Source organism: Macaca thibetana, chromosome 2 (genome assembly GCF_024542745.1).
Source record: "Macaca thibetana thibetana isolate TM-01 chromosome 2, ASM2454274v1, whole genome shotgun sequence".
NCBI lineage: Eukaryota > Metazoa > Chordata > Mammalia > Primates > Cercopithecidae > Macaca > Macaca thibetana.
In genome coordinates this window covers 75,126,365-75,151,165 of record NC_065579.1, presented here as the reverse complement: position 1 = coordinate 75,151,165, position 24,801 = coordinate 75,126,365, and the positions used below count along the sequence as shown (strand labels likewise).

General features: G+C 36.0%; 1 protein-coding gene across 4 annotated transcripts in view; it reads left to right on the top strand.

The window, feature by feature from the left end:
• The window catches only part of PLD1 (phospholipase D1), a 206,000-nt gene that overhangs the window by 174,580 nt on the left and 6,619 nt on the right, over positions 1–24,801 (top strand). For all 4 annotated transcript variants that reach the window (XM_050780062.1, XM_050780064.1, XM_050780061.1 and 1 more), the window contains 2 exons: positions 11,679–11,813; positions 17,423–17,576. In XM_050780062.1, coding sequence (XP_050636019.1) covers positions 11,679–11,813; positions 17,423–17,576 — 289 coding nt within the window. The remainder of the gene's footprint in view (positions 1–11,678; positions 11,814–17,422; positions 17,577–24,801) is intronic.

Below are 24,801 nucleotides of genomic sequence, written 5' to 3'. Positions count from 1 at the left end.
AGAATTAACACTAATCCTTCGTATACTTCCCCCCAAAAATAGATAGGAGAAAGGAATACAGTTACATGTTGCATAATGACATTTCAGTCAACAACAGATTGCAGCATGATGGTGGTCCTGTAAGATTATAATGGAGCTGAGAAATTCCTATCACCAAATTATGCCACAGTCATACTCATGTCATGGTACAATTCCTTTATTTTTAAATAAATTTAAAAATTTAATGTAACCTAAGTGTACAGCATTTATAAGTCCACAGTAGTGCACAGTAACAATTTAGGTCTTCACATTTATTCACCACTCACTTACTGACACCCAGAGCAATTTCATTCATGGTAAGTGCTCTATGTAAGTGTATCATTTTTGGTCTCTTATACCATGATTTTACCATGCCTTTTCTATGCTTAGATTCACAAATACTTGCCACTAAGTTGCACTTGCCTACAGTATTCAGTACAGTATCATGCTGTACAGGTCTGTAGCCTAGGAGCAATAAGCTATACCATATAGCCTGGGTATGTAGTAGACTATATGATTAGTGTAGTAGGTTTGTGTGATTAAACTTTATGATGTTCAGTGACAAAATCACCCAATGACACATTTTTCAGAACGTATCCCCATCATTAAGCAATGTATTACTATACTTCCCAACACATTCTATGAGTCCAGTATTATCCTGATACCAAAACCAGAGTCATTATAATAAAGGAAAAGGACCAGGTGCGGTGGCTCACACCTGTAATCCCAGCACTTTGGGAGGCCGAGGTAGGAGGATCACGAGGTCAAGAGGTCGAGAGCATCCTGGCCAACATGGTGAAACCCCATCTCTATTAAAAATACAAAAATTAGCTGGGCGTGGTGGCCTGCAACTGTAGTCCCAGCTACTCAGGAGGCTGAGGCACGAGAATCGCTTGAACCTGGGAGGCGGAGGTTGCAGTGAGCCGAGATTGCGCCACTGTACTCCAGCCTGGGCAACAGAGTGAGACTCCATCTCAAAAAGAAAGCCACAGATCAATCAGATCAATATTCCTTGTGAATGTACACACAAAATTCCTCAGTGAAATACTACTAAACTGAATCCAACAATATAAAAAGGATTATACATCGTGACCAAATGGGATTTTTCCCAGGAATGCCTGGTTGGTTTTAACATCTGAAAATCAATCAATGTGATGCACCATGTTAATAGAACAAAGGACAAAAACCGCAAATAATCATCTCATTAGACACAGAAAAATTATTTGGCAAAATAATTAAAACAAACAAAAAAACCTCAACAAACTAGGAATACATGGAAACTTCCTCAGCCATATAAATGGTATTTGTAGATGTCACATATAACTGACATCATACTTAATGGTGAAATACTGAAAGCTTTCTCCTCTATGATCAGTGACGAGATGAGAAAGTTCACTCTTGTCAACATTGTACTGGAGGTTTTAGTCACAACAATTGAGCAAGACAAATACATTTTTTTAAAGGGAAAGGAACAGGAAGAATAAAACTACCTCTTTTTATAGATGACGTGATCTTGTATGCAGGAAATTCAAAGGAATTCACACATACTATTACAGATAATAAATTAGTCTAGCAATGTTTCAAGATACAAGATGAATATTCAAAAATCAATTCACTTTTATACTCTAACAATGAATAAACTGAAAATGAAATTAAGAAAATAATTCGATTTGAAATAGCATCAAAAGAATTAAATATTTAGCAATAAATTTAATAAAGGCAGTGGAAGATACATATGCTGAACATAATAAAATATTGAAAGAGATTAAGGAAGATCTAAATAAATAAGAAGATACTCTGTTAATGGATTGAAAGACTTGGCATTGTTAAGATGGCAGTACTCTCCAAATTTATCTATACATTCAACACAATCCCTATCAAAATCCCAACTACCTTTTTGCAAAAAATTGACAAATCCTAAAGTTCATTTGAAATTTCAAGGCATTTAGCATTGCCAAAACTATCTTGAATAAGAACAAATTGGAGGTGTCACATACGTGATTTCAAAACTTGCAGCAAACCTACAATAATAGTGTGACTTACAGATCAACTGAATAGAGTTGACAGTCTAAAAATAGTTCTTATGATTATGGTCAATTAAATTTCAGCAAGGTGGTGCCAAAACAATTCAATGGAGAAAGAATAGTCTTTTCAACAAATGGTGCTGGAAAAACTAGATATCCACGTGCAAAAAGAAAAAAAAAAAAGTTGAACCCCTACCTCATATCATATACAAAAATTAACTCAAAAGGGATCAAAGGCCTGAATATAAAAACTAAAACTATACATTTCCCAGAAGAAAATAATAGGCACAAATCATTGTGACCATGGCTTCTTGGATTTTACACCAAAAGCACAAGCAAACATATAAAAATAGATAATTTGGATTTCATCAAACATGAAAGCTCGAAAGCCTTTGTGCTCCAATGAACATTATCAAGGAAGTGAAAACACCCCACAGAATGGGAGAAAACTGTTTGCAAATCATATATATAAGGGACTAGTGTACAGAATGTATAAAGAATTCTTACAATTCAATAATAAAAATAAAAATAACTCAAAAAATAAAAAATGGGCCAAGGATCTAAACAGGTGTTTTTCCAAGTAGATATTCAAATGGCTGATAAGTACGTGAAAGAAAACTCAATATCACTAATCACTAGAAATTCAACTCAAACCCACAATACAACCTCACACCTTCACATTCACTAGGATGGCAATAATAATAATAAAGTATTGGCAAGGATGTGTAAATAGTGGAACCTTAGCACATTACTGTTGGGAATGAAAAATGGTACTATTTCTTTGGAAAGCCGGTTTGGCAGTTCCGCAACAGTTAAATGTAATTACCCTATAACCCAGCAGGTCTACTCCTTAACATTTACTCAGACATTAAAAACAAAAGTCCACACAAAAATTTGTACACGAATGTTTATAGCAGCATTATTCAGAAAGCCAAATGTCCATTAATTGATGAATGTAGCAACCAAATGGGGTGTATCCATACAGTGGAGTATTATTTAGATGTAAAAAGGCTTGAACTGACACATGCTGCATCACAGATGAACCCTGAAGACCTTACGCTAAGTGAAAGAAGCCAGGCATAAAAGGCCACATATTGTCTGGTTTCATTTTTATAACATGTCTTCAATAGGCAAATCCATAGAGCCAGTTAGTAGAATAATAGGGTGTAGGGGAGAGTGGAATGGGGTGTAACTGTTAATGAGTATAGGGATTTTTGGGGGGGTGATAAAAATGTCTTGAAATTAGGTAGTGGTGATGGTTGTACAGCCTTGGGAATGTACTACTTATAAAACATACTGATTTGTACACTTTAAAGAAGAGAATTTTATAGTATAAAATTTATAAATTTTAAGAATTTTTAAATGATTTGGAAACTTTAAATACAAATTTAAAACAGTGACAAATTAAAAATAGTGACAAGTTTTAATACATGTATATAACTTCAAAATGTACATATACTGGTGTTGTGTGTTCAGCAATTTTTCACTGATGGTCTGCTCAACCTGCAAAACTTTTGAAAACAACTTTAGACAAAAGATATGTACATCACCAATAACGAATACTTCCAAAAGTTGTATCTCATTGTATGTAGGACAGGGATTTGCCGGAGTATTATCTCTGTCTCTGTTTTCTGAAGGCCTAAAATGAAGATGACAGTGAATGAGTAAATTTATAAAAGATATATTGATAAAGTAAAATCGGGAGAATCATTCAGCGCTGGCAGTGGCTTGTAAAAAAGCACAGGTGAGGATATAGGAGAAGAAACAAAAAATCAAAACAAGCCTATTACGTTTTCAACAGTAAAAATGTCCTGGGCTTATTATAAGGTATTTCCTTTGGCTCTAGACCCTTTTCCTGCCTTTGCCTATTCAAGGGTACAAATTGGATTTTAACACAAGAAGTAATTTCAATGCTAAGCCTGTTTGTAAAAAGATTTCCAAGTACCTTGGGAACAGTCAAAAATAAGGCATCTCAGTGGGGAAAATGTTCATATGCTAGACAAAGAGAAAAGATTAATTACATAATGCCTGTTTCTAAAGTACAAGGTTGTATTGTTGGCTTTGTTTTAGTATATGTAGTGGGTTTTAAATACATGAACTAGCTAATCTCTAATTGGATAGAGAAATATAGTTCTCTACTGTTTTAATTATTTAGAATAACAAAACTGCTGCTATGAATATGTTAAAATTCCTGAAAAGAAAACCAGCAACTATTAGTATGTAATTATCTGATACACCAGTCTTCAGAGATTTAATGTTTAATTTAAAGCATTTCTTTATCGTTTTTATACTTTTTGTTAATTTCGGTATTAGCAGCCAATTTAGTATGATTTAAGGGCCAGAAGTTTTCAATCAGGATTAGATATGTACATATACCAAGTGCTACCAGTTTTTTTTTTGTTTTTTTTTTTTTTTTTGAGACGGAGTCTTGCTCTGTCGCCCAGGCTGGAGTGCAGTGGCCGGATCTCAGCTCACTGCAAGCTCCACCTCCCGGGTTTACGCCATTCTCCTGCCTCAGCCTCCGGAGTAGCTGGGACTACAGGCGCCCGCCACCTCGTCCGGCTAGTTTTTTGTGGTATTTTTAGTAGAGACGGGGTTTCACCGTATTAGCCAGGCTGGTCTCGATCTCCTGACCTCGTGATCCGCCCATCTCGGCCTCCCAAAGTGCTGGGATTACAGGCTTGAGCCACCGCGCCCGGCCTACTACCAGTTTTTAAGTAACAAAAGCCTGTAACAATTCTTGATGTCCTTTCACGAAATTTTCTTATAAATATCGAGTCTATTGTATTGAATTTCTCTTCTTTTTTTTTTTTTAATTATACTTTAAGTTCTGGGGTACACGTGCAGAACATGCAGTTTTGTTACATAGGTATACACGTGTCATGGTGGTTTGCTACACCCATCAACCCATCACCTACATGAGGTATTTCTCCTAATGCTGTCCCTCCCCCAGCCTCCCATTCCCCTGACAGGCCCCGGTGTGTGTGATGTACACACCAATGATCACAACAGGTATGTCCTGGGATCTGAATAAATCTCCAGGTTCTCAGATACCTCCATGACATTATATAATTTGGGACTCTTTCTTATACTTGTTTATCTATTTCTTCACATTAATGCTTGTATATGCTCCTGGTTTGCTTATATTTTCTTCAAAAAGCATATGTTTCTATGGTATATCCTCATAACATAAATTAACATCACCAACTTTGTACCTATTACATGTTGAGCCAGTTTTTTTCACAGAATAAAGTACTGGCTGAAATATTTTCTCTATTTGTTTTTTCTTCTTTCCATATAGAGTTCATGGTGAATTTATTCACATCATAAATTGGCGTCCCCATAGCATTTGGCAGGCCACGCTCGCATTTGTCCAAAATGTCCACTTTCTGGCTAGGAACCATTATCTTTCTTTTAGATCATGTTACTGGTACCAACTGTTAGCTCTCTTCCCAAGGCCATTTTTCACGAAGAAATAAAGATTTAATTACTTCATAAGAATTATTGCATAGTCAAGGATGAGTGGGAAGTAGGTATGGACTGTGGGCTGACAGGCTATCTGACTAAGTGATGTTTTGCTGATACTCTCTAGGCCTGCTTTGACATGGCACATAGATGTGCTTTAGAAAATTACAAATATGACATGGCCTAAACCTTCAAGCTGCTGACAGCTAGTCAGTATCATTAATCTTAAAAAAAATTAATTTTGAAATAATTTCGAATTTATAGAACAACTTCCAGGACTGCCATATATCCTTCATCCTAATTTCCCAGATGTTGTAATAATTTTACTTTCTTTGCTTTATCATTCTCTCTTAATAGAAAGATACATTGATATATAGATGTTGGATTTTTTTTTTTTTAACTCTGAGTCGTTTTGGAATAAGTTGCAGCCATGATACCAATTTCCCCCTAAATATGTATGTATGTTTCTGAGAAAACAAGGACATTCTCTTAAGCAAGTATAGTTCAATTATCAAAATAAATGAACATTGATATAATACTGTTATCAGTTTATAGAACTTATTGAAATTTTGCCAGTTGTCTTAGGAATGTTCATAGCAAAAGAGGGAAGAAGGCTTTTTCCTAGGCTAGAATTCAGTTCACAATCATTTGTGACATTAAGTTGTCATGTGTCTTTATTTTTCTTTAATATGAAATTATCTTCCAATCATTTTTATTGGGGGGGTGGCAGAGCTTTCTGATCTTGATGTTTTTGAAGAGTACAGGCCAGTTGCTCTGTAGATTGTCCCTCAATTTGGGTACATCCGTTGTTTTCTCGTGATTAGATTTAAGTTATACTTTTTTGGAGCAGTATCACAGAAGTGAGGTTGTGTTCTTACTGTAACATAGCAGGAACAACCTTACTGGTTATATTAACTTTGATCACTTAGTGAAGGTGGTGTCTGCCAGAATTCTCCACTATTTTCCCCTTCATAATTAATAGTATTTTGTAGGAAAACACTTTAGGTGTATATAAATATCCTGCTTCTTATCAACCATTGACCTCCTGGTTTTAGCATGCGTTAATCATTCTCTGAATCAATTATTGTGATAGTTACCAAATGCTGACTTTCTGATTCCATCATTTTTTTCTACATTTATTAGTTTCTTTTAAATTAATTAGTTGGAATTTTACTGTAAGGAACGTTTTCCCTTTTTCCCCGTTTATGTACTTATATTAGTATGGATTTACAGCTTCTTTTATTCAATGAGTTAAGATCTTGGAGTTCAGCTTGCCCAGGTTTGGCCAATGAGGGCCTTTTAAAGGTGGCTTGATGTTTTTTGGACATGTCCCCAATAATCGTCTTCTTTTACTGGCACAACAAGGTGTCCCAGACTCATATATTCCCAACACTAGCCCTGCAATCAGCCATTTCTCCAAAGAACCTAGGTTATTTTAGTGAAAAATTGTATTTATAAAGCAAACTCTGGGTGCTAGATGTGATCATTGCTACTAGAATATCACTACTTTGGGCCTCTGTACACACACACAAACCTGTTCTCTCTCTTTCTTGTCATATGGATACCTCCAATTCCAATCCCACAACATAGGATTCCTTCTAGTCATCCCTCTCTTTATGTTTATACCTCCTTTCTTTCACAGTGAGAAACACAGCTCCCTAATCCGCAGCATATTTATGTATTTCCTCAACCTTTCAATACACAGAAAATAATTTTGGGATTGCTGGCCCATACCACTGTGAAAAATGAATCTACTTACTAGAGTTTAACACTTGCTTATAGTGTTTTTTGCCTTTAGCCTAAGGGTGTACACTCAAATGTCTGTGATCAGAAGTAGTTGGATTATGTTGTTAACTTCATTTGCTTGGATTATGTTATTAACTTCATTTGGTTTGGTTCATTTGCTTTGGTTTATATTACATTTCAGGGTTTTTTAAAATCTCTCTTATTTTTTTTTGAATGCATGAGCTATGCTTCCAATAGCCAGAGCTATACAAAAAGTATATTTAGATAAATGCCATTCCTCTATACTTTCAGTTTCTACCCCAACCTTTTATCTTTTTCACCCTGTACTCACCCATCCCCTATTGGTAACCGGTTTCATCAGTTTCTAGGTTAATCTTGTGTTTCTTCTTGGAAAAATGCTTAGATAAGTGTATATTTTCTTATTTCTCCCGATCTCTTTCACAAAAAATATACTGCATATTCTCTTGTTCACCTTTTCTTTTCCATTTAACAGAATATCCTGGAAATCACTCCATATTAATTCACAGAGATCTTCATTTCTTTTTAACACTGCATAGTCTTCCATATGTGGATTCGCCATAGTTTATTCAATCACTTTGTTATGAATGAGCAGTTAGATTAACTTCAACAACAATTATATGTTTCTAATAGAACTATATGCAATGGGTAACTGTGTATATATTAATATATATACATATATATTCTTATTTGTTGGAGGTATATATTTAGAGTAAATTTCTAGAGTGGGATTGCTGGGTCAGGAGGTAAACACATAGGTAGCTTTGTTAGATATTGCTAAATGACCCTTCAAAAAATTTGTACAAATTTGCATTTTTATCACCAGTATATGAGAGAGTCTGGCTTCAACCCATTCTCACTAACAGAGTATGTTGTCCTACTTTTTATTTTTTGCCAGTCTTATTAGATAAGAAATCATTTCTCAATGTCATTTTTATTTGCATTTCTATCATTATGAGTCCATGGATATCTTTTCAAAGGTACCTTTTGTGTGTGTGAATTGTCTATTCATGTCTTTTGCCCATTTTTCTATTAAGATTTTGATTTTCTTTTCCCTTCAATTATTTAGAGTTCTTTATATGTTAGGATTATCACCTCTTTATCTGTGACATATACCGCAAATACTTTCTCCTAATTTGTCTTCTGCCTTTTGTTTTTTGCTGGTGGTGTTTCGTGTCATGCAAATGTGTTGTTATTTTTTTAATCTAACCAATTTACCAATCTTTTCTTTTTTTCTTTTCTTTTTTTCTTTTTTTTTTTTTTTTTTTTTTGCGTTTGGATACTTACAAAGTCTTTCCTACATTTGAGGTATAGAGGAATTCATGCTTGCTTTCTTCTATCACTTGTCTGGTTTCATTTGCTTACATTTTTATCTCTGATCCATTTGGAGTTTATTCTTGATAAAAAAAATTTTGGAGTTTTATCTTTTTCAGGTGGCTATGGAAATGTACTAGCACCTTTTATTTAAAAGTCCTCGTCCTTATCATTTGAGCTGTTTCCTTTATCATATACAAAATTTCCTTATGTATTTGCATCTCTTTTTGGACTTTCTATCCCATTCACTGGTTTATCTGTCTATTTATCTGCTAGATCTGCACTGTTTTAATTATACAGACTTTATAGTATGTGTTAATATCTGATAGGGCTAATGACTCATAGCTTTTCTCTTCTGTTTTTCTTAATTTATTCTTGCATGTTTATTTTTTCCATACAAACTACAGGTTATCTAACTCCATGAAAACTTGTTGATATTTTTTCCGTTACAATACATTTGAGATCACATTAAATTTATAAATTAACCTGGGAAGAGTTGACATCTTTATAATGGTGAATTGTTCTATCCCAGAACAAGAGCAATCTTTCCATTTGTTCAAGTCTACTCTTGTGTCTTGATAGTGTTTTAACTTTTTCTTTATAAAAGTTTTGCATATGAACCATTAAGTTTATCTCTTTTATTTTCTTTGTTGTCATTCTAAATGGGGCTTTGTCTGTGATTATCTTCTCTAAGTGGTTATTGTTTTGTGTGTATAAAGGCTGTTGATTTCTATATGTTAATTTATATCCTGTTATTATATTTAATATTTTTATTATTTGATATAATTTTATTACTGATTCTTCAGTTATGTTTTCATAGTATCTGCAAGTGGGGATGACTTTACTTTTTATATGATTTCTCTTACACAACTGTATTGGCTGATACTTCCAAGGCAATGCTAAATAGTATTGAAATTATTATACACACTTATACATATAAATATATAATACATATATTATATATTTTTTCAGCATGTTAAGAAAGTATTCATCATTTCCTACTTTCTTCATTGCTTTTATCAGGAGTGGATACTGAATTGTGTCAAAAGCTTTCCAGCATCTGTTAAGATAATTATTTTTCTCCCTAGATTGGTCAATTTAATGTCTAATAATGGATTTCCTTATATTGAGCAGACTTGCATCCTGGATTACATCTCACTTGGTCATGGTGTATTATTTTCTTAGTGTATACTAATCTTAAATAATTACCAAAGCTCTATGGCAGTGTCATTCAAAAACAATATCCCCTAGGGAACTTACTGAATTGATTTCTGCTGAATCAGAATTCTGGGAATAGTCACAGGAATCTGCTTTTAACAAGTTCCATAGAGGTGGTCTTCATGCACTCTGAGAACCACTGGTCTACTATATTGTTCAATGTGAATTTTAATGGAAATTACTATAAAAAAATACTTACTTTAGCAAAGGACTTGCTCCATGATTCCTTTGAAAAGCTGCTTTATATCTTAAACTTATAAATTCTAGATCATGATCCAGCTGTAGGAGAGTAGATGATACAGAGAAATTAAAAGGTAAAATATTTTTTAGTTTCAGCTGGCACCTGAATATTCATTTATCCACTCACACATTTATTCAGCTTTTTTTTTTTTTTTTTAGCACTGTGAATGGATGAGAATACCAAGATGTGTAAGATCCAGTTCCTGTATAACAGTAGAATAAATTGAGGATTATATAAATATTTGTAAGATACTAGGCATTATGTTAGAAACGTTATCCAGGAATTTTATAGGTCTGAGGGGCTTAAAAAAGGAAATGGATCAGAAAATACTTAAAAAAGGAGGTGATTCTTCAGATGAAGCATCTTTCCAATATAACATTAACAAATAGGGGAACAAGTTGATTGCAAAAATCTCATTTACATGAAACTTTTTAGAAATGCATCCCTTACACACGATGCACTAGTATACCAACATTTCAACTCTCATCAAACACAGCTATACAACATCACTCATATGTATATGAGGGGAAAGCTATCTCTAAATGCAGGCATCTCTGTATGTAACCTATGAATGGATTTCTTTCCAAGATACCCAAACTTAATAGAAACACTGAATAGTATCAGTAGCAAAATAGAAACCATCAGTAATAAATGGAAACTTCAGTAAATGGGAGATGAACTGCCACCTTTCTATGCTTCGAATTCTCTTAAAGACAAAAAAAAAAGACCAAAAAAAAAAAGTATGCTCTCTTGATATTAGAATTTGTGATAGTTTGGTTCCACTCCATTTATTCTTGGTATCAGACTTTGCTTATCCAAGACAACTGCTGTGTGGGAGAAAGACCGTAAAATCCTGTGACTAACATTCACACCAGGGGTCATGATTATGAGCTGGCTTAGTATGGAATGCATTTCTTCTCATCATGTGAATGGCCCCCACGTGATGAGATGGAGGGCAATATTTTAAAGTACAAACCTGGTGCTGCTTGCTCTGAAGAAAATTCTAAGTCTAATGTAGTAAGGATTCTTCTATTTCCTAATTTTAATGATCTAAAGGGAGGAATGGTTTTTCATTGCCAATATTTTTATTTACCCAAAGTCTGCAGAATTTAACTGATGCTTCATGCTGAATGTGCTACAAATGATGTAGCATCAGGTGGTTTGGCACACACCTTGCATCTGATTCAAACTGCAGTAAGTGTCAAGCAGGATAGAAGCAAATGTCACACTGAAGTCTTGGTTAATCTATTCTGGCTCAGCGTTCACCATCACTCTTCAGTAGTTAACTCATCAAATCATTGAAATAAAATGTTCATATTCGAATAGCTTTTTGGATTGCCTTAGCAAAGGGAAGACAGAAAATACTTCAGTTAAAAAAATATATATATATATAGCCATTCAGATTGACAATATGAAATTCAGATACCAAAAATAAATCCTGGATGAATTCTGAAATAGAAAAAATATACATATAATATACAATCTATTCTGAACAATCTAAGTAGTATGTTTTGAGAAACAATAAGATTTAATGTATATTTATTGAGCTTGGTGGCATTAATTTTATTTTTTTTTCTTTTTTTTTCTTTTCTTTTTTTAACATTAATTTTAATAATTTCTTTTTAAATTTGCAGTTGGCAATCAGTGGATAAATTACATATCATTCTGTGGTCTTAGAACACATGCAGAGCTCGAAGGAAACCTAGTCACCGAGCTTATCTATGTCCACAGCAAGTTGTTAATTGCTGATGATAACACTGTTATTATTGGTAAGTACAGTATATGGTCTGTTATTGTATTCCTTGCCAGTTGACTTACCCCATGCAAAAATGTTTGCTGCTATTCCTCCTAAGCTTCCTTTGCATTTGAAAGAGACAGTAACACCATATCTAAAACATTTCTGAAGCTATCCTTTTCTCTTATGTCCTTTCTAACCCATCTGTTGAAATTGTTATAGATACAGAATAGGTGTATATATTCGTGGGGTACATACGACGTTTTGATACAGTCATACAATGAGTAACAATCACATCAGGGTAATTGCGGTACCCATCACTTCAAGCATTTATCATCTCTTTGTGGACTAAACTATTTTTATTTATGAAAAATCAGAGGTATAGAGCAATTAAAGGGACTTCGTGAAAATTGCAGCATCCAGGGGCAGCTGTTTAACCCAGCAGTCCAATAATGTGCCAGATTTCACTAATTCTTTATTACTCCCTTATTTTTTTTTTTAATTTTTAAAGCTATTTTTGAGATGGGAGTCTTGCTGTGTTTCCCAGGCTGGTCTCAAATGATTCTTCTACTTCAGCCTCCCGTGCACTGGGATTACAGGCCTGAGCCACCACACCCGCCTATCCCCTTATTTTTATTTACAATCCAAGTGCTCAGATTTCAGGGATTGGTGGGGGATAAATGAGGAGGGAAAGCGTATCTTAAGTGAGTACCTTGTGGTAATTCGTATGTGTTTACACCACGTCCACCTAACCATTACCACAGATCTGATGTTGTACAAAAGTCGAAATCAGAAGGATGGTAAAGTATTGCTGCCTCTATGCATGCCATTATTTTTCCTAACATGTATGTTTTGCGTGTCATTAATTAGGACGTAGAGCAGTCCAACTTTGTTGATGTGCGTGGGTGAAGTGGGTATTGTGTACTAATGGTAGGATGTAGCCCTACACTAAGGTCTGCAGTCTTTTCCTGTCAAGGATACACAGAGGATTTTTCCAAAAGTCTCTTCCCACTGACAGATTCAGGAGAGTTACTCTCCTAAATAACTTGTACATTCTACCTAAATTAGATTAGCTTGATCAGCGAGGTAGATGTTCAGCTTCCTTCTTTTATACACACAGAAAGCTTCATTCTTCCATCATCAAATTATTTTGACTTCTAATATTAATATTGTATAAAATGCATATTGGAAGTCCAGGATGACAGAGTATAAATAACCAACGAGATAAATGAGGTAACCAGTGTGGGGCATGTTATTTAGGGAGATGACCAACGAGATAAATGAGGTAACCAGTGAGGGGCATGTTATTTAGAGAGATGATGTCTCCCACTAATGGGAATTCTGTTCATCTGTTTCAAATAAAATGTAGTTTATCAGCTTGAATAAGATACTTTCCTATTATTCAAGAAACTAAATGCCATGGAGTATTTTGAAAATTTTGGACAATAAATATGCTTTCTTTTCTCCACCGAGAAAAGGAAAAATATCTCATATCTGAGAGTAGTAAGACTGTCTTATCTGGAACATGATTTGAAGAGAAAAGAAACAGTTCTAAAGCCAGAAACGGTGTAAACCACAGTATGGTGAGATACATGCACACACCGCACACACAGACACACACACACACACACACACACACACTTTTAATATTTGTATAGCACATCAAAATAATATTGTTCTTTTATCTCCTCGTCTATAGCCAGAAACTGTGTAAACCACAGTATGATGAGATACACACACACACACACACACACTTACTTTTAATATTTGTATAGCACATTAAAAAGTATTGTTCTTTTATCTCCTGGTCTATAGGGATAAAAGCTCTTTAGGAGTTTATTTTTTTCCCTCACTTGCACTAATACACAAGATTTCATTTATTTCTCCTGAGCTCCTCTGACTTGCTCTTCAAAAGCAAACCTCAGAATACTTTTGAATTAAATTTGACAATGACAGTAAGAAATAAAAACTATTGATGTTTCCTGAAATGGAAAAATGAAAATAAACAAAGCCACATGTTTCTTCACCAAGATTTCAGAAGCCTTGAAGTAAAAACTGACAGATGTAAATATTTTTTTGAAAGGTCATTTTGACTTTCAGCCTCGTTTGCTTTACATGAAGTATAAATACAAATTAGTTTTCGGTACCAGACCTAACAGTTAAATAAATTTGTTGAGGTTTTTAATTGACTTATTTTCTGGAAAAGTCTCTAAACCCTCAAAGACTCCAATTTCTTTTGTTTAGCAATACTTTATCAATTTTGCACACAATTCTTACACATTCTTTTGAAACTGAGGATGTGGCCCTGGGAGTGTAAAGAGGTCTTACTTGCTAGTCCTTGGAGGCTGAATTCCTTTTTTCCTTCCCCAACTGCCTTAGAGAATCGATTTCTCCCAAGGAAAAGAATCCAGAGTTTCTTTTGTTCTTTTTATCTTGGTGGAAACTCAAGAATAAGCAGGTTTATTGTTACTGTTCTAACACATTCACCCTATTTAAGTTCCTAACACAGAAAACAGTATTTAAAATTCTCAGAGAGGAGTTTGAGAAGTTAGTTTGAGAATATTTTACAGGTGTTAAGCAAGTATTTAAACATTTAAAGGAGATTTAAGTAATGTATGATTTATTTTTCTTCCATGGCAAACTTATGCCAGAAAGATTGAGTAGCTGACATAAGAAAAATGACCATTTATCTTCATTTTACTCCTCATGAGGAAATATTTGTTTTCTCACACTGAAGATCGCTTTTGTGCATAGCTTTAATTGCCTGTGGCCCTGGGTAACCCTGCTGGTCATGAAATCTGTGACCAACTCCAGTTTTCTTACCGATCTTAATTTTAGCCTTTAACCAGACACATTTATTTGGTTTCCTAAACAAAGCCAAGCTACCCTTCAAGTAAAATTTAAGCCTATCCTGATGACTAAGTGAAATGGTTGTTTTTAATGTTCACTAACCTGCTGCAAAGCACAATAGACAGATGCGATACATGAATAAAACAGCACCACTGCCCTCTCAGAGATCACGGGCTGGAGGAGAGGCAGCTACTCCTTCCATATGAGAACAGAAACACTAGGATGGACGTGGCCGAACCGGAACAAGAAGGTTCAGGGGCAATCAACAAGTATGAGTAGGAGGAGAAACTAAGTCGAGGTCATGAGTCTCAGGATTTAAAGGGCAGGCTTCACTGTGGCAGATGAGAGTCTGGAATTGAAGGGCTGCCCCAGTAAAGAGGGGGATATTTCCTCATGTCTGCAATTTACTTTTAAATGGATCAAAACAAAAATATGAATTGACGATGGATACAGGGATGAAGTGGTATACCAATGCCTGGTTCTTATTTTTAGAAATTATGATCTAGTTGGTCTGGTTTGGGGCCAGGCATCTGGGTTTTTTTGGTTTGGTTTTTGGCATCGGTATTTTTAAGAAGTTTCCTTGTTAGCCTTCCTAGGTAATGCTCATGTGTGGTCAGAGCTGAGAACCTCTGACCTGGAGGCAAAGGAAATACAAGTAGGTAGAGAAGACAGAGTCGCCCAGTGTGCTCAATAGAAGAACCAGTTTTCCTTTAAAACAAACTAAAACGGGGTAGAGTTGGTGCGTTCGTTTTCCATTACTGCTGTAACAAATGACCACAAACTTAGTAGCTTAAAACAATACAAATTTATTATCTGACACTTCAGTAGGTTAGGTTTAGTAGGTTTAGTTTTGTGAGTCCCACAGGACTAAAATCAGAGTGTGAGCAGGGCTATTGCATTCTTTTAGAGGCCGTTAGGGAGAGTCCATTTCCTTGCTTCTAGAGGCTGCCCACATTCCTTGACTCATGGCCCCTTCTTCCACCTTTAAAGTCAGCAACATTCTATCTCTGAAAAACCCCCAAAAGTCTCAACCCATTCTTCTGTAATCATAACTCAGTCTGATTCCCTTTCACTTTTACAGACCTTATGATTGTATTGGGTCCACCTGCATAATCCAGGCTACTCACCCTATTTTTAAAGTTAGCTGATTAGCAACCTTAATTCCATGTGCAGCCTTAGTTCCCCTTTGCCATTGAACATATATTCACAGTTTTTGGAGATTTGAACATGGACATTTTGGAGAGCTGCTATTCTGCATACCACACAAGGATTCACAATTTCTGAGTGAGACACACAAAACAAGTACAAACCACAAAGGAAAGGAAAGATAAATCCAACTGCATTAAAATTCAGAAATTTCTTCATTAAAATTACTGTAAAGGGGAATAAAAAGATAAACCACAAACTGAAATAAGATATTTGCAACCCATTTAATATACAGAGCACATAAAAAACTCCTATAAATCAATAAGAAAAAACAAATGTCCAAAGAAAAATGGGCAAAGCAATTGTATAGGAACTTCACCAGAAAGAACATACCCAAGCCTCATAAGCATATGAAAAAATGTTCCTTCTCATTAACATGAGACAAATAAGAGTTTTAAAAAATACCAGACTGGCAAACATTTAAAAGTTGGGCAGTCTGAGTATTGGCATGGCTGTGGAGCAATACAGACTCCCCTCCACGGCTATTGGGTGTATAAGTTGGAAAACATTCTGGCGTTACCTAGTAAAGTCATACACCCTGCAGCTTAGCAACCCACGCCTACATACAGAGCCTGGGAAACTCACACATGTCTGTACCAAGAAACAAATACACAACTATGTACAGCAGAATTGTGCATCACAGCAAAACTCTGGAAGCAACCCAAACATCCATCAATAGCAGAATAAATAAAGAAATCCCTAGTATGTTCATTCAAGGAAAAGAAATGCATTACAATTATGTACAAATAAATCTCAAAGACATAATACTGAATGGAAGAAGCAAATCTCAAAGGACTATCTGCTATATGATTCCATTTATATAAATTAAAAACAAGTCAGAAATAAACTCTTCCTTTTGTTGTTTAGGAAAACATTCAGAGCATGATGAATACAAAATTAAACATCAAGTCTTCCTCTTGGGGAGGGAAAAGTATGCATGGGAAGGTGCACAAAGCCTTCTGGGATATGGTAATATTGTTTTTGGCCTGGGTAATAAATTCAGTGATGACTATTTTATTATTGCTTAAGTTTTACACACATGGTTTCATATAGCCTTTTGTATTTTGCTGTATTTCACAATTTTTAGATTGTTTTCTAGGCCGGGCGCGGTGGCTCAAGCCTGTAATCCCAGCACTTTGGGAGGCCGAGACAGGTGGATCACGAGGTCAGGAGATCGAGACCATCCTGGCGAACACCGTGAAACCCCGTCTCTACTAAAAAATACAAAAAACTAGCTGGGCGAGGTGGCGGGCGCCTGTAGTCCCAGCTACTCGGGAGGCTGAGGCAGGAGAATGGCGTAAACCTGGGAGGCGGAGCTTGCAGTGAGCTGAGATCCGGCCACTGCACTCCAGCCCGGGCTACAGAGCGAGACTCCGTCTCAAAAAAAAAAAAAAAAAAAAAAAAAAAAAAAAAAAAAAAGATTCACCCCTGGGTGAGGGAGGGCCCCACCTCCCTAAAAACACATCTTCCCTTGATAACCTGGACAAAATTACGGTTTTGTTAGCAAGGACCAATTGAGTGGGGAGGGCAACCAACAGTGTCTGCGAGGTCAGGAAGGTTGTTCAGCTTCGCTGTTTCTCCTTACAGGCTCTGCCAACATAAATGACCGGAGTATGCTGGGAAAGCGTGACAGTGAAATGGCTGTCATTGTGCAAGATACAGAAACGGTTCCTTCAGTAATGGGTGGAGAAAAGTACCAAGCTGGCCGGTTTGCCCAAGGACTTCGGCTACAGTGCTTTAGGTCAGTCCGCCAAAGTATGTCTTTCTGATGTATTTCCACTGCAGCGGTGGACCCAGCCCTGAACTCTGGCCCTGAGCACACGGGTCATTCTAGGTTCTTCTTCGTCTAAAACAGTGTGTCCTAGAATATAGGATATGTACCACCAGTAGTATGAGAAATGACTTTAGGTGGTACGTGAATAGTTTTTATTTTAATAGCTTTTTATTACTGTCACGTGCAGTAGAAAAAACTGCAGTGGTGGTGCACTTACAGCTCATTGCATCCTTGAATTCCTAGGCTCAAGCAATCCTCCTGCCTCAGCATTCCGAGTAGCTGGGACTACAGGCACGCATCACCACACCCAGCTAAGTTTTTAAAATTTTTGTAGATACCGCGTCTCGCTGTGTTGCCCAGGCTGGTCTCAAACTCCTGGCTTTAAATGACCCTCCTGCCTTGGCCTCTCAAAGCACTGGGATTACAGACGTGAGCCAATTAAATACTAGTCCTTAACTGATTTAGGACTAGACCAGGTCAAACCCTCCAGCTTCCATTTAAGTTTTTAAAATCAAATTAATTCCAGTAATACAAGGATATAATAAAAATTATTGAAGGAGTATGCCAGTGACTGCTGGTGTAAAATTTAAATGTGGAAACTTCTGTTTTCAGGTTTAAAATGACTCCAGGTGTCAGACATCCCTGATCTTTGGCAAGAAGATGCTACTTTTAAACTAATCTGTGGTGAAGCAGAGAGAATACTGGGCTAGGAAACTGGACTCATTTAGGCTGTGTGATCCTAAATAAGTCCATTCAATAAAGTGTTATTTAGAACTTTCTAGGGCTGGGCTGTAACTGTCCATGTCGCCTGTTGTCTATTCTCAACAGAGTGGTCCCTCTAGAACCTTCTAGATCATGTTGCTTCTCTGGTCACTACTGTCCAATGGCTTCTTATTTCACAAGGAGCAAGTAATATAATCTCATCTCCTTTTACTCTTTCCCTTGCTCCCTACAGACACTCATTTCCCCACTGGCCGTGGAACACCCTAACTACTCTCCCAACTCTAGGCCTTTGCAGGAAGTCCACAGTTTTATGATTCTAGAACCATATTTGCCATGAGGCAGTTTTGGTGCAGCCTCTATAGTGGGATGCAGCAGGTGGCCCCGATATAGTTAAGGTCAGGGCTTTATGCTCTCCTGGGAAGGGCACTGCACCGCAGCCTGTTGTTTTCTTTGTGTTAATGCTCCCTTTTGGAAACTGGCTCACTTGCAAATGGGCGCTCAGTGAGCACTTAACTCCCTGCAAAGGCAGAGGCCACTTCCCTCATTCCTACCAGTCCAGACTTTGGCTTCCAAGACCAACAGAAGCCTCAGTTGTAGAGACATTCATTCTGCTCTCTCTGTCCAAGTAGCTCAAAAAATCCATCCCTCAAAATCTGTCAATACCTTCTAACAATGTTTACTGCTGTATTTATTGCCTTTGTTACTACTTGTTTTGCCAGTAAGAATATTTTCAAACCGTTGATAATTCAATTAGCTTCTAATGTTAATTTGTTTCCTTTAGCAGAGGAGAATTTAAAAATTGGCACCCTGCCAATTAACCCATTGATTGCCTACTGCAGCATATGTAGAAGACAAATACTTCCTTTTGTAAGCTGGAATGTATGTCACATCTTTTCAGTTCTGTGAGAACTTAAGAATTCTCCTTAAAGTCATGAGTTTCTTTATAACTTTTTAAATATATACTAATTATAGCAGGTAGTGGTTTTTGATTACAGCACATTTTTATGTACAAATTTGGCAAATACAGAAAACCAGTAAGAAAGTTAAATTCATCTGTAATACCATTACCCTGTGCTAACAGTTTTAACATTTGATTTATGTCATTCTACTTTTTTGTTTATATAGATATTAATATACTGTATTCCTTTTTTAAAACAAAATTAGAATGTTGCAAGCCTACATGTTTTTTTATTATTTAAACAATGTTTCACACATTTTCCATGTCATCGAGTATTCTTCTATAATATGTTAATGGCTACATTATATTTTATTGTATGTGATATCATAATTCCTTTAATCTCGCATTGTTTGGCAGATATTTTTGCTGATATAGAAAAATGGCTATGTTTGTGGATACCTTCTTGTTCACCTTCTTAATTGTCTTCTTTGATCTCTTCTTGTTGTATCACTAACAATATTTTAGAGGGCTTATTCCTTCTATCTTGACTGAGTTTATTTAATCTTTACCAATTTGTTAGATTTCACATGGAATTTCACCATTTTAATTAACATTTTTTAGAGTTAAAAATGTGTTTATTAGCTATGTATAATTTTTTTCATGAATTGCCTAGCTTATTTGTGTCCTTTGCCCATTATGCTGGAAGGTTTAACTTTTTTTTTTTTTTTAATACAATTAAGGAGTACAGGTACAGTTTTGTTACATGGATATATTGTGTAGGGGTGAAGTCTGGGCTTTCAGCATAACTATCACTGAAATAGTGTACATTGTACCCATTAGGTAATTGCTCATCCTTCACTCCACCTCCTACCCTCCCACCTTTTGGAGTCTCCAACGTCAGTTTTACCACTCTGAATATCCACGTGTATGTACTGTTTAGCTCGCACTTATAAGTGAGAACATGCAGTATTTGACTTTCTGTCATTTCGTTTAGGATAATGACTTCCAACTCCGTGCATGTTGCTTCAAAATACATGATTTCTTTTTTTATTTTTTTCACTCAGTTGCATAAAGTTTAGGGGTTTTTTTGTTTTTTGTTTTTTAATACTTTAAGTTCTAGGGTACATGTGCACAACGTGCAGGTTTGTTACATATGTATACATGTGACACATGTTGGTGTGCTTCACTCATTAACTTGTCATTTACATTAGGTATATCTCCTAGTGCTATCCCTCCCCCCTCCCCCCTTACCCCTCCCCACAATAGGCCCCAGTGTGTAATGTTCCCCTTCCTGTGTCCAAGTGATCTCATTGTTCCCACCTATGAGTGAGAACATGTGGTGTTTGGTTTTCTGTTCTTGCGATAGTTTGCTGAGAATGATGGTTTCCAGCTGCATCCATGTCCCTACAAAGGACACGAACTCATCCTTTTTTATGGCTGCATAGTATTCCATGGTGTATATGTGCCACATTTTCTTAACCTAGTCAGTCACTGATGGACATTTGGGTTGATTCCAAGTCTTTGCTATTGTGAATAGTGCCGCAATAAACATACGTGTGCATGTGTCTTTATAGCAGTATGATTTATAATCCTTTGGGTATATACCCAGTAATGGGATGGCTGGGTCATATGGTACTTCTAGTTCTAGATCCTTGAGGAATCACCATACTGTTTTTCATAATGGTTGAACTAGTTTACAATCCCACCAACGGTGTAAAAGTGTTCCTATTTCTCCACATCCTCTCCAGCACCTGTTGTTTCCTGATTTTTTAATGATTGCCATTCTAACTGGTGTGAGATGGTATCTCATTGTGATTTTGATTTGCATTTCTCTGATGGCCAGTGATGATGAGCATTTTTCATGTGTCTGTTGGCTGTATGAATGTCTTCCTTTGAGAAGTGTCTGTTCATATTGTTTTCCCACTTTTTGATGGGGTTGTTTGTTTTTTTCTTGTAAATTTGTTTGAGTTCCTTGTAGGTTCTGGATATTAGCCCTTTGTCAGATGAGTAGATTACAAAAATTTTCTCCCATTCTGTAGGTTGCCTGTTCACTCTGATGGTAGTTTCTTTTGCTGTGCAGAAGCTCTTTAGTTTAATTAGATCCCATTTGTCAATTTTGACTTTTGTTGCCATTGCTTTTGGTGTTTTAGACATGAAGTCCTTGTCCATGCCTATGTCCTGAATGGTATTCCCTAGGTTTTCTTCTAGGGTTTTTATGGTATTAGGTCTAACATTTAAGTCTCTAATCCATCTTGAGTTAATTTTCGTATAAGAAGTAAGGAAAGGATCCAGTTTCAGCTTTCTACTTATGGCTAGCCAATTTTCCCAGCACCATTTATTAAATAGGGAATCCTTTCCCTATTTCTTGTTTTTCTCAGGTTTGTCAAAGATCAGGTGGCTGTAGATGTGTGGTATTATTTCTGAAGGCTCTGTTCTGTTCCATTGGTCTATATCTCTGTTTTGGTACCAGTACCATGCTGTTTTGGTTACTGTAGCCTTGTAGTATAGTTTGAAGTCAGGTAGCGTGATGCCTCCAGCTTTGTTCTTTTGGCTTAGGATTGTCTTGGCAATGTGGGGTCTTTTTTGGTTCCATATGAACTTTAAAGCAGTTTTTTCCAATTCTGTGAAGAAAGTTATTGGTAGCTTAATGGGGATGACATTGAATCTATAAATTACCTTGGGCAGTATGGCCATTTTCACGATATTGATTCTTCCTATCCATGAGCATGGTATGTTCTTCCATTTGTTTGTGTCCTCTTCTATTTCCCTGAGCTGTGGTTTGTAGTTCTCCTTGAACAGGTCCTTTACATACCTTGTAAGCTGGATTCCTAGGTATTTTATTCTCTTTGAAGTTATTGTGAATGGGAGTTCATTCATGATTTGGCCTCTGTTTGTCTATTACTAGTGTATAAGAATGCTTGTGATTTTTGCGCATTGATTTCGTATCCTGAGACTTTGGTGAAGTTTCTTATCAGCTTAAGGAGATTTTGGGCTGAGACAATGGGGTTTTCTAAATATACAATCATGTCATCTGCAAACAGGGACAATTTGACTTCTTCTTTTCCTAACTGAATACCCTTTATTTCTTTCTCTTGCCTGATTGCCCTAGGCAGAACTTCCAACACTATGTTCAAAATACAGGATTTCATTCTTATTTATGGCTGAGTAGTGTTCTATGGTGTGTGTGTACGTACGTGTGGGTGTGTTTTCTTTATCTAATTGTCTGCTTAAGGACACTTAGGTTGATTCTAACACTGTGCTATTGTGAATAGTGCTGTGATAAACATACAAGTGCAGGTGTCATTTTTATGACACCTTGGGTAGGTACCCAGTTGTGGGATTGCCGTATTGAATGATAGTTCTATATTTAACTCTTTGAGAAATCTCCATACTGCCTCCCATAGAGGTTATACTAATTTATATTACCACCAACAGTGTATATGCGTTCCCTTTTCTCCTCATCCTCACGAACATCTGTGTTTTTTTTGACTTTTTAGTAATCGTCATTCTGATTGGTGTGAAATGGTATCCTGTTGTGGTTTTAATTTTCATTTATCGATAATGAATGATGTTCAGCATTTTTTTATGTTTCTTGGCCGCTTGTATGTCTTCTTTTCAAAAATGTCTTTTCATTGTCTTTTGCCCACTTTTTAATGAGGTTGTTTTTTAACTTCCTTTTAATGATTTATAAGTATTTGAAATATGTGTAGGATGCTTATTCCTTTGTCATATGTGTTGCAAATTTGGTTTACCTGTTGCCTTTTAGTCATCTTTGGAGAATTTGGGGGAAATTTTTCAATTCTAATTAATCAAATCAATCTGTTTTTTTCTTTTTTGTTCCCACCTGCCTTTTCCTATATGCTTAGAATAGCTTCCTCAGCCTAAGATTAAACATTTACTTGTATCTTCTCCTGGTGCTTGTTTGACTTTACTTTTTACAATTAACATCTGCAGTGTATTTTAGTGTAAGAAGTGAGGTCGGTGTCCTGACTTCTTTTCTCAACTAACCAGCTGATCTGGAACCTTATGATATAAAGTAGGATTCTTTGCCTCTGTTATCCGCAGTCCACTTTTAAGATACACTGAATCGCAATCTATTCTGGCTTCTCGCTCGTCTCTCTGTTATGCTATATAGAAAGTCGGTTTACTTGCATGCCAGTGTGATACCATGTTATTAATGTGGCTGTGAATTGTAACACTACTTTTTGCCATACCACTTCTTCAAATTAGTATTCCTTTTCAAAATAATCTTGGTTATTCATAAACATTGATTCTTACACAAAGACTTTAGAATTTTTTTTTTTTTTTTTTTTTTTTTTTGAGACAGAGTCTAACTCTGTCGCCCAGGCTGGAGTGCAGTGGTGCGATCTCGGTTCACTGCAAGCTCTGCTTCCCAGGTTCACGGCATTCTCCTGCCTAAGCCTCCCGAGTAGCTGGGACTACAGGCGCCCGCCACCACGCCCGGCTACTTTTTGTATTTTTAGTAGAGGCAGGGTTTCACTGTGTTAGCCAGGATGGTCTTGATCTCCTGACCTTATGATCTACCCGCCTGGGCCTCCCAAAGTGCTGGGATTACAGGAGTGAGACACCACGCCTGGCCTAGAATTGTTTACTCAAGTTCTCTCAAATTCTTATTAGTTTTATAAAATTGGAATTACAGCAGATTTATAGATGAATGAAAAGAATTGACACCTTTATAATATTGAGTCATCTTGTTGAAGAGCAAGGAATAGGCTTCAATTTATATGAATATTTTATTGTTCTTCAATAAAGCTTTAGATTTTTATTATTGGTGGGGAGGAAGATTATTCTACAGTAAAGAATTCATTTTTTTTATGCTGATCCTATACTTATGCTAACTTTGTTTCTAGGTGCTTTTTCTTTGCATCTTTCAAATTGTGTTAAAGAGGCAGTTCTTAAACAATTATTTTCACTTTGCCCCAACGGCAATGCAGATAATATATTTAAAAGCACTACAAAAACGTTCTGTCAGTTTTAGCCTCTTTTTATTAGGAAACATTCCCAAAGATAAATATTGTGGCCTTGACTACAACCATTTTTTTCACTTAAAAAATGCAGTTTCACTCCGTTTTCCATCTGGCCTATTTTAAAATAGAAATAGACATATTTCAATGTGAAATCAATTCTAAATAGAGACAGGATCAAACATGTACTAAATTTCACAACTGTGAGCTGAACAGTTCAAGTCCTAGAAAATTATCCAAACTTTGCAGATATAACCATCACTCAAGAGAAACCATTGTCCACACAATTAGGGCTCAGAATCATTTAAAGTGATAGATATGAGGAATGGAAAGAACAGAAATATTTGTTTGTGGTTTTCCTACTGTCCCACTTTTTGTGATGAATAAGCAAATATTAAATAATTTTCATTAAATACATCAACATAAAATTAAACTAGTTTTCTCTCAAACTTTAGTCCTCAAAAGAACACCCAGAGTACTTCATATTATTTTTACTCTGCATTTAATATAAATTTCTTATAATTAAAATACTGACAGGGAAAATAATATATTGCCTGTTTTAGACTTATTTAAATACTTTTTCTAC